The sequence below is a fragment of the Cariama cristata genome, unplaced genomic scaffold (assembly GCF_000690535.1).
Source record: "Cariama cristata isolate BGI_N322 unplaced genomic scaffold, ASM69053v1 scaffold23947, whole genome shotgun sequence".
NCBI lineage: Eukaryota > Metazoa > Chordata > Aves > Cariamiformes > Cariamidae > Cariama > Cariama cristata.
In genome coordinates, this window is record NW_009625314.1 from 13,874 (window position 1) to 25,343 (window position 11,470).

Genomic DNA, 11,470 nt, shown 5'->3' on the forward strand with positions numbered 1-11,470 from the left:
CAGGTATTTGTTACCTGCCAATCTGGGCCTCTGCTAGAGTCAAGACACAGGACAGTGAATCTATACCAAGCAAAGCACCTCAGAAATCATCTTTTAGCATTGAATTTACTAGATTACACTTCAGGAATGAAAAAACGTAAACATGAGATGCTATCCTGCAGTACAAGAACCTTGGGCTGATGGAAAACAATCAGTTTGAGAAATGAACCAAAAGCAAGGATTAGTATTAACACAGCCTACCAAGCTGCTACGTGGTGCATCAACATTTTGGTTTGTTCTTTTACTAGCAAAGACTTAGTTTGCCTAGATTAATATTAAAACTTCATATGCTACAGAGTGTAAAAGCACAGATGTAATGAACTCTTTGGATATCAAAGAACAGGTTTGCAATAAAGGTGAACATATGTAGCATTTTTGAACTCCCTGATGGTTTATATGTTAAAACGTAGAAATCTTTTGTGTGTTTATAGTTACTAATGCTATTTCAATGCACACAAAAGAAGCAGTGTGATCAACTGCTTAAGGAAATCTGAGTGCTTTACTTAACATTATTTATTTGATAACATTTCTGTGTCAGTGTGTTTAAACTACAAACAATTCATTCTCAAGCTGTGAGATTTGTTTTTCAGTATTACCAATGCAAGCTCACCTTGCTTAGCATATCCCTTTCCCTCATAAGATCATCCACAGCTTTCTTGTCAATCTCTGCCTGCTTTTTGGCAGCCTCCAACTCTAGAGAAAAAGAGGAAAGAGAATAAATCATGTGTTCAAACTGTACAGCTGTTAAAGATGCAGAAACAACTTAGTGGACTTTTTAAAAAGCCTTAACATTACATGAACAGTTCAATTAGCTGTGATCAGGTTTTGCAACTTCAAGTATCAGCTAATGATGTTAATACTTATTTGGGTACTTAGAAGAACTTAGAAGAACTCAGGCACAGTAATTAATGGTATGAGGACTTATTATATTTGGGTGCTCAAACCAAGATACCATAAAGAAGTTGTATTTTCAGAAATCATGGAGCACACTGAAAATCAGAGCCTTTTAAGAAGCTTCAATGTGAGCATCCAAAAATTGAGGCACTTTCAAAAACAGAGACTTTCAGAATTATTCTAATCCCTCTATGTGAAATCCAGTTCTCCTTTGAAGCAGTAAGATTCTACTGGCTTCAGTGAAGTTAAAACTACTTGCTATGGGTCAAGGTTAACACTGGACACATACTATGAAAAACATATTAAAAACTGGAGATATGTATTTTCACCATATTTTAAAATTAATTAAAAACTGCTACATTAACACTGCAACTCAGGAATTGCAGTACATTGGAGTCCTAAGACATGTCAAATATTGCGAAAAGACATGTTATTAGAAGCCATTCTCAGGCATTCCAGTACAGATTTGAATTTCCTAATTTCCGCTCTCCTTTCTAGTACAGAGCATGACCTTAAGCAGTACTAGCAAAACATTTGTGGGAAAGCTCTTCCACCGTCACAGAGATGCATGAAAAACAGACACTACTTTCCATAAATACAGTTACATGGAAGGATTCATATCTCATATATGCAGTCACTTCAGGGCACAAGGTAGAAACAAGCAAGAGCAGGAAGAGGCATTTATGCTAGTATATAACAACCTGAACTAGATGAAATTTAGAGCAAAGGGTTTTTTTCTGCCCCAAAAAGTGAAGTCTTATTGACTCAAATATTTTGCCAACTTCATAATATTATTTTAGAAAAAAAAAAAAAACATATTTTTTTTCTGAAAATCACTTTGAAAATGTGTTTATTTTTATTTCAAAGCATATTTGACTTTGAAATTTATTTGCATTTTGAATTTAAAAAAAAAAGTGGTCTTAAATGCTCAAAAATATACAAAAAGTTGTTTTTAGAGTTAAACAACATATTTTGTTAGACCCAAAGCATTTTCTTCCAAAATTTCCATTTGGCAAAAAAAGTTGAAAGTTCCTTCTTAAAGTTTTCCAGATCTGCTAGCAAGTCAAAATCAATACTTAGACAGCTCTAGTATTCACACTGACCAACCAAAGTCCTAAACATACCAGAACTAAGTTTATCAGGTCTCTTGCACATATTCATTTTCAGGCTATACTATTCAGCAGAACCAAAGCGGGGAAAAAAGTGTGTTCTAACCATATCTCATTTCAGTAAGTTCTGAGATTACTTCTCTCTCACAGGTCAAGTGCAGGAGCAGTGAAGGTGCATTGGGGACAACTAGCTAAGTGACGCGACACAAATTGGCACACCACAAAGTTCAGTTATGTCTGTTGTATTTTCACCCCACATATGCTACATTATGAAAATTCTGTAAGCCTACAAGGTTTTTAAAATACTGCTGTAGATTCCAACTGTCATTTATACAGTCTCATACTAGACACTAAAGGAGAATGATCCTAACAGGAAAATGTCCCCTGAATGAATAAATTATGAATCGGAAGACAGATTCACCCATCAATCAGGCACCTACCTCTCTCCAGTCCAGATACTTGATTTTTTAGGATGTTTCTCTCATGTTCCGCATCAACTTTTTGTTCCTCTGCAACACGCAGTTTATGCTGGAGAACATCTCTTACTTTGTTCAGCTTTGAAATTTCAAGGCGCATCTCAGTCACTTCTTCATCTCTGGCCTACAGAAGAGCAACAAGGAAAAGCGAGAGAAAGTATCCATAGAAGGAGAATGTCTCTGTACTTGGTATATACTTATTCCATGAAATTCAGGAAGCAAAGGTGTAAGTGCTGTGGGTCACCTGAGAGAAGATAATTAGCTAATTGAAGAGTATTAAAAGTAATTTAAACAAAGCCAGTTAGGACAAGGAAAATGATAATCAAGTCTTATGCTTTAGGGCTGAAGACAATCAATAAAGAATCCCCAGCTCCAAGCTTCACATAGCACTACCCAATTAGTCCTGCAGATTAAACACAGGCAGCTCTAATTTCCTTTGAAGTATTAGGGACAGTGACTGTGATGATATAGGTATCTGTAGTGTGGTCTGATTGCATGTTCCTAATAGCAGGTATCTGTTATCTCCATCTCTTTTATAACCTATGGCTTTAAAGAAAAAGCAAAATGTAGAGTTCATCTCATTTGCTACACAATCAGAAGATAAAATAATCAATCAACACACTGTATAACTGTTTACCAGGAAACACAACCAATAATCAGAGCAGAAATTTCCTTTTAAGAAGTAAATATAACTTCCTCCTATAATACAGTGCCGCTGTTAGTTTTACAGCCATCACAGACTACAGTGTTCCACTTACAGCCTCAGATGCTGATTCTGTGAGACAGTGAATCCTGCTATGTAAGTATCCTCTGGAAGGATGTGAATCTCCTTAATTGTTACTGACAATAACCTTCAAGAGATTTACGAGTACTTTTACAGTTTTGGTTGCCCAACGCCATAGTGGAGGCACACAGCACACTGCAGGATAAAACTGCAAGCATGGTGCCTACAAAAAGGGCATCTCGGTTCATGACTGGTGCTCTTAGCAATTGGCTTAATTACGAACTGGGCAGTATCTTCTATTTTTTTTGTTCCCAGAAGTCTGTGTGCATGATTCTACAAGTTCCATCAACTTTTCTTGAAAATAGGATAAGATTACAGAAACAAAATCCTCCTTTTGACACTCTACAGAGCCCCAAATGTAAGTCATGTTTGAACATATTGTTTGTAAAGTTTTAAACAACAATGGTATTGCTAGAAGTAATGAAAAAACAGATAACCTGGAAAAGACAGTAAGTTGTTTTTCAAATAGGTAAGAAAAATATCCTCCAGTCTGTGTAACAAAATACAACAGAAAACAAGCTCCTACCATACAGTTCATTAAGGATCCAAATCAGAATCATCTGTGTAAAAAGCTCTCTATTGGCAAACAACCTTTTTATTTAGGTGAATTGGTTATACTTGACTAAACCTTGATAAGATAATTATTTTCTACCTGAATTTTCTAATGTTTAGTGTTTTAACCCAAATCACTATACAAAATGGAAGATATGGTAGACAGAGTAATAACATCTAACACTTATACATTACCCTTTATCACAAATGCTCTCAAAGTACCCTAAAAAGCGTATGCAGGAATCATTTAATCCTTCCCCAACTGAAATTCACCTGCTTCTGAGTGGTACAAAACAACTGTTAAACAATGTAAAGTCAGGCAAGAAAACCATTTAGATCAGAAAGTAAACACCATCTTGATTACTTATATTTAAATTCCCCAACTGATACTGTGAGGGGAAAATTTTAGTGTTGGAAGCAACCCCCTTCAGTGGAAGCTATTCAGGACACCATCATTATAATTTATTAACATTTTTCAGTGGGTTTTGGCAACATTCAGATTATGTTAATCACTGCAAGAAAGAAAGTCCTAGCTCTTATCTGAAGATCTCACTATTGAACAAAAGACCTTATGCTTGTTAAAAGTACCACACGTGCTTTATGAACACAATGCGTTGAATATTTTGGTTCCTGTGTTTTATGAAACACAGCTCCTGAAGCAGGATGGGTGCCACACTATCAGGTGACAGGGTTGGAGACTGCACCATGGCACTGCCACAGAAAGAATGGCATCCAGTGACAGCCAGATCTGTTCCTAAAACCCCCTCAGATTTGCTCCAAAGCCACCCATAGGGAGCTATGAGTACAAGAACTGAGGTCACCCCTGTCCCAAGTAAGGTAAGATTGCCATCAGAGTGATATGGCTGACAGGATGCATGCACCTTCTGGTACTTACTTTCAGTTCTGCTGTCTTCTGCTGGATGTCCTGCATCACCTCTTCAAATATCACACTGTGCTGCTTGTTCTCCTGCATGAGCTTATTATTTCTCATCTGAAATTGCTCAAGTTCCTTACCAGCTCTTTCATTCAAGATCTGTTAGATTAAAGAACAATCCTATTAATTCTTTTTAATCTCATTACAATATCTACATATGCATGAAGACAGAACCAGGAGATAAAAGCTGCTACAGATTGTTGCCTGCTTAAAAACCACTCTTCATTGCTGATGAAATTACTAATGTGAAATACGATATATGTTCATATTAACTAGAGGAAACGATAATTTCTAATGAATAACACAGCCAGTGTCAGGGTTTTTTTCTGGGAGCTTAGCAGGCCTCTCTTGCAGGTGGTAGATAAATATTTTACTTCTTGTTAGGCATTTGGCAAGCATCATGTAACACAACTTGCTACATGTAATTACTGAAAATTAGTATGGGATTCAAATTACTTCAATCAGCAGAGGGCAGGGGAGCTCTCTTTCTTAGCAAGCAAATCCTACATTAATATGCTGATAACATTTCTCTGGCTACATGGTTTGCTTGGACCAGGACACAACCATTTTTCTTTCTAATTTGTCTTCAGTCAAAAGCCCAGAACAGCAGTTTCATGGTTTCTATGGAGAACATGAATACTGGATTTCAATACTGGATACAACTTCAATACTGGAGTTGCCAGTCTTTTCTTCCGCTTGATGGGGCTTCCACTAACAGATATTACTCCATAAGTGAGGAAAGAACAACTATCACATTTGTCACTTCAAGCATTAATGTGTGATAAACTGATGAAGTCTATACGTACTATGCCCTTAACAGATATTAAAGGAAGAGAAGTGGAATCTAGCTCTTCTGAACGCATGCAGAAGCAAAGACAATGTAAAACAAGGAATACTGTTTCTTGTGTTGCAAACATCAGGATAACACTGTGTTTCAGGTGATTCTTTATCGAGATTTGGACATAGGTGGGATGAACCCTATAGTAGCTGCATCAAACTATCTTCACTCTCATGCAAGCAAGGATCTTTTATTAGAAATTTTAGTGGAATAAGAGCAGCCATCACAACCAACTACAGTTCAGCTGAGAAACAATAACCCAATGACTGGATTGCAATAGCTGGATCACCTCCTCTTGCAGCTCTCTACCCTGACCCTTGCATAGTTAGATAGCCTGTGTTTTGCACAGACTGTTTGCAAAAGACAATGCAGGGCCTCCACAGACACCTTCAAGCCAGCACAGGCAACAAAGACAGCGCAGTGGTCTGGTTAATTAGCCTAGGCACAGCATTTTATGTGACCTACTGGTTTCCAGGATAGTTTGAACAATTGAATGCCGCTAAAATCTGCACTTAGAAAGCTTGAAAGGGACTGTAGAAAGAAGGAGGAAGAATGGAACAGAACCAGGAATAGTAGATATCCTATTTAAAAACAATGTGATTGTCTTGGAAGATCATGCAGCTGCCCTCAAAAGCTGCATCAAACCAGTGATATTCAGAGAACTAATCTAATCTTCTCTGTATCTCTTTATGTGAAGTATTTTACTAAGACTCTGTGTTGACAAAAAATTGTCACAGACCTCTGCCTTCACAAATTCAGGAACCTGAAGGGAAGAAAAAGCCATAAAAGTCATAAATTTACAAGATACACACAACTCCCAAAGAAGTTTCCCTTGAGGTAGGACTGGTTTACAGTGATGAGATCTCCCTTGCCATTTGCTGAAATTGCTTCTTTGAGAGTTTCTCAAAGTCAGGGGAAACGGGCTGAAAACCTGAAAATTCAAACACTTACAGAACACTATGTTAGGACATTTCCAGATAAAGTTTTTAGAAACAGAATGGGGGAAATCAATCAAAAACGTTTACAAAGACAGTTCTTTCACAGAAATTCTTCCACAAGCTTGAGAGGTAGACAAAAATTATTGTGACAGAGAAGAAAGAAGGGGTCAGAAATAAAATTACTTTACCAATACCACTACAGTCAATCAGTGGCAAAACTGGCAATACACGTCAGAAGTCTAACCTGGAAGTTTCCTGTTACTATCATTAGATCATCCATGCTCTCCACTGACTATGTTTCATTTGCTGTGATCTATTCAAGATGATCTCTAACGGCATCATTGCGATTCACTACTGATTTCTGTGAGGAAATCTATCTGAAATCTGTCAGCAAGCTTTACATATTTATTGATTAGTAAAGTAATATTTATATAAAAAATAAATATTTATTAAAATTTATTCACATAAAATAATCTCCCTCCCTCTCCCTTCAGGAAAATCCATTTTTCTTCTTATTTCGACATCTGACCCTAATACTAGACCTGATGAGCACAGTGTGCCATGTACCCTACCTTCTGCTCTTTTAGCTGCTGCTCCGTTTTCAGTTGTTCCTCTTTGCTCTTCTGTATATGTTGCTGTAAATTCTTGATCTCATCTTGCTTGTTACCTATTTCAGCTAGAAGATTTTTCAGCTCGTTCTCCGTTTTTTCCCTCTTTCGAGCCTCTCGTGACGCCTCATTATGACGCAGCTGGATTTCTTGCTGAAGCTATAATAATAGAGAAGACAAAATTTTTAAGTTCTGCTGCCCTTTATTCAGGAAAACAAGGCCTCTCACCTCTCCTTCTACTATGCTTGATTTTGAAAACAACAGCTTCTATACTGCCGTACCCACTACTACATGGAATATGCCAGATCTTCTCAGAAGTAAATATATTCTCTAGTGGTTGAATAAAAAATCCTGCATGAGGAAACGTATTTATTGATGATGATAATTTGTTAAGCACCAGTCAGTTCACCTACACAGAAGGGTCTGATACAGTTCAGGAGATGCAGTGGCACAAATGGATTTTCAGTTGTAAGTTAGTTGTAAAGTGACACTTTCTGAATGCAGCATTAAAACTAAGTTGGGCTTAATGTTGACTTGCAAGGATTTCTATTTTGATTTTTCTATCTCACCAGCAGGAACACTTATTACACTGATATTAAAGGAAACAGAGAGGTGTCAGACCAGTGTTCATTTTCACAACTGCTCTCAGTCTTTCTGCCCTCAAAGTTCCTCTGTGGGAGCTTTGAAAAGGAGTTTTCTTTCATATTTAATAGACTGTCTTGTGACTTCTGCTCTCTCCCTCCCCAAATATGTGATGGAGCAGGATCAGCAGAGAGGAGACACAGGGGGTTGATCCACATGGAAATATTCAGTTCAGTCAGGGACCAGGAATTGAAAGATGTTCTTTGCTTAAAGATTCCTCTCCCTCTGAGCCCACAGACGAAACTTTGCCAGAACTGACAGGGTCTTCAACAGGATCTTCAAAAAGACATTGTCATTTAAGCAGTCTGAAGTGGAGAATAATTTCATACTTAGAGAATGGGAGGCGGTTACAAACGCTGTAACAATCCCGTAAATTTAAGGGCTGATGAAGTGTGTATCAGAAGATTAAGACTGGCAAGATTCAATAAATTTTGACGGGATTTTCAATCCTCTCTCTTTTCTCCCATGCCCACAATGCTGTCAGAAAAGCAAAGATTTATATTCTTTTGTAATACATTCCCATCTATCTGCTTTAGAAACAGAAACGAGTTCTGTGCATGAAACCTAGGCTGATCATTACTTTCCTATTTGTGATTAATAAAAAACTGTAAGGTAAATGCTGCTTCTATCCCTCCTCTGTTCTTTGTTTAAGTGTTCTTTTCTGCTTTTTCTTTCTCCCTTTTTCTTGCTGCAGCCCCTATTTATACTCTGCTTTGAATTCTTTTATTGCTCATTATTATGTTTTTATACTTTGATGTATCAGAGTTCTGTATCCTATCTTCGATCCTTTTCCACTTTCTCTCTGTTCAGTGGGTATCCTATTGATCCGCAATCTTCTGTATCTCTAGCTGCTATACACATTTAAACGAAGCTATACACGTTGATCAGTAGAGAAGAACTGTCTACTCAGATGGTCAGAAAAACAGAGAACCTGACTTTAAAAAGGGGACAAAAAAATGTAAAGCTGAGATGGAATATGACTGCTCTCTGCTGACACTGGTGAGGTGAAAAATTATTTAAGCTGAAAAACAGTAGGCAGGAATCAGTGTGAAGAAGAAGGTAGGAGGTCTCTAACCATTAGAGAAGTGATGTTCTGGAAAAGCTTCCCATAAGAAGTAGGAGAGAAAATAGCTTAATTAGCTTTAAAGTCAGAATTTGAAAAATTCTTAAAAATGATGGTATGGCATCATATAACAACCACTGCCAACAGCAAGGGACCTAGGATCTCCATTCCAGGTCTATGTTCTAAGTGGTTCTTTGGAGGCGTAAGGATTTACAACGCAGAAAAAAACGTGCATCTCCATTATGATAGACAACTATGATTCAGGCAAGAGTGAAGAATGGTTCAGGACAAAGTCTAAAATCACCACCTGGCCATCTGTACAGACCTGCATAATGGATTGTTCTGCCTGGTCTTTTGCCCTCTCTGCATCCTGCTGCTGCTCTGTGGCTTGAGTTAGACTTTGACGTAACTTCACAACCTCTGACAACAGTTGGTCTCGCTCCGTAGTTACCTCTTCTTTAAGTTTTAGCAAATCCCGGACACTGGAAGGAAGGAAATAATAGTCATGCAATGTCACCAGCCATTTCCTCCTTCTATGCCAGAGCAAGATCTTTTGTGAGAAACGGGAGTTTAAAATTAATTTGTTAAGGCTCTGCTGGTCAAGTTATATGCTCTGTCTACTGTGATCATAGTCACCATCAACACAGGCAACTTCCAAAGCTAACCTAGTCCAATAAATCACTCTTTCTTGCTACGTCACATCCTCATGGATCTGAAGAAAGGTTCAATGTCTCAAAAAGGTAACAGGGAACAAAATTCCTTCTTCTCCACCCATTGCAAAATTACTCAGGGACCAAAAATGTTACACTGTTGTAACCAGTCTCTCTGCAGCTTACTTGACTGGGCACCTAACTAGGTTATGTCTTACAGTCACCTAATGTAAGAATAAAACAGACTCCCTGTTTGGACACATTTACAATCTGAAATAAAGTCCAAGCAGTGTGGGTTCAAGCGCAACCTTGAAAACCAGCCTTATAGTTCTAAAAGACTATATGCAAAGGAGTTGTCTAGTCCCGTGGCCTTGTCACTAGACAGAGTATTTAAGCATGGAACTGGAGGGCAATACCAAAAGATGTTTAAGAAGAAATTGTAAGTCAGCAGGTCCCAGGAGCCTGAGCAGCAGCTGGAAATGGCAGGAGTGAGATCTTGGCAAAATAACAGCTCCTGGCTTTTGCAGGAAAATGCAAAAAGCAGCCAGAGAGAACTGCTTTTAGGGAGAGTTATACTAGGGAAAGGCTTAAGGAACAAGCTTTTAGATCCAAGGAAACCTGTTACACAAGTCCAGAACATTTCAGGCACAAAAGGTGAAGGAGTGGATTTCTCATGCATCCAGGTGGTTTATGTGCTGGCACATTCCTTGGAGGGGAAATGTTTAAGCACACTAAAGGCCTTGCTCACAGACACAAGTCTTGTTTATGCAGCCTGGCTACACAGTGCATGGGGAGATAAGCATGCCCCATACATATCCTGAACGCGTAATATAAATTAATACCTTACACAGTGTGAAAATTTCAAGCCAGAACCAGCTGGGCCAATCATCAGCAACCCTGATAGAAAGTGCACGGGTCATAGGGGCAATATACTTAATCTCACCTTTGAGTTTACACTTAATCTTACAACATAAGCACAATCTGAGGACCTGATACTACAAATACTAGCTTTTGGAGGGCTTTTGAGCAGCTCCTGAAGATCATTATTATTTGCACACTGTAGCAGCTAGAGGCTCCACCTGAGACGAGGTCCCTCTGTGCATAAGTGTTCAGTAAAAAAAGCCCACAGTCTTGAAAATGTATGAATATAAAACACAAACAAGAATACAGACAGTAATAATGCCTTATAACAAAGCTGGGAAGAGAAGAGAAATCAAGTCTTCTGCTTTCTTGACTTATCTACTTGACCCTGCTACCATAACGTGTTAAAATGTTGACAGGATCCTGCTCTCAAAGACAGTATGTGAAAGGCTAGTCAAATAAAACAATATGACAGATTGTGAGAAAGTGCATAATACCGGTTTTTATTTGATCTCTCAGCTTAGTCCAATGCTGAATGAACTCACTCAGAGCCTGATTCTGTACTTGCTCACTGCATAAACACGTAGACCAATAAATGTGCATTCATGAGAAAAGTAAAAGGCAGCAAAGACCTTTGCTGTTTTCCAGTGTCTTTGTAGTATCTAAATGGCTAAACAAGGCACAGAATAATAGAAAATCAGTTCAGTATTTCCCTCTCCCTTGGGAAAACTTACTTGCGCTCCTGTTCCAGAGACAGTCCAGATCCTTGCTCCACTAAATTAGTTAGGCGTGCAATTTCCTCTTGCAGTGATTTAATCTTTTCATTTGCTTTCTGTTTCTTTTGATAGGCTATATCCATCATTTTCCAGGCCTTTTCAAGCTCCTAGGAACAAAATAGAAAACAATTACATAAATTAAATTGGCTTTAAAATTAACAACAAATTTAAAATTAATTGTCTTGCATTTTGGTTAATTAAGAAATTAGGTTTTCATGCCTTTTCATGCTTAGGTTCATAACAGTTTTGTTCACCGGTTGCCTTTTCTTTTGGAGGAGGGCATAGCAAATATTTTGAACCATTCCT

General features: G+C 38.0%; 1 protein-coding gene across 1 annotated transcript in view; it reads right to left on the reverse strand.

The window, feature by feature from the left end:
- Positions 1–11,470, reverse strand: part of CFAP58 (cilia and flagella associated protein 58) — a 29,129-nt gene that overhangs the window by 12,483 nt on the left and 5,176 nt on the right. The window contains exons 2-7 of the mRNA XM_009703575.1: positions 11,123–11,271; positions 9,203–9,359; positions 7,137–7,331; positions 4,750–4,887; positions 2,483–2,642; positions 650–732 (exon numbers count right to left, since the gene is read on the reverse strand). Of these exons, the coding sequence (XP_009701877.1) occupies positions 650–732; positions 2,483–2,642; positions 4,750–4,887; positions 7,137–7,331; positions 9,203–9,359; positions 11,123–11,271 (882 nt within the window). The remainder of the gene's footprint in view (positions 1–649; positions 733–2,482; positions 2,643–4,749; positions 4,888–7,136; positions 7,332–9,202; positions 9,360–11,122; positions 11,272–11,470) is intronic.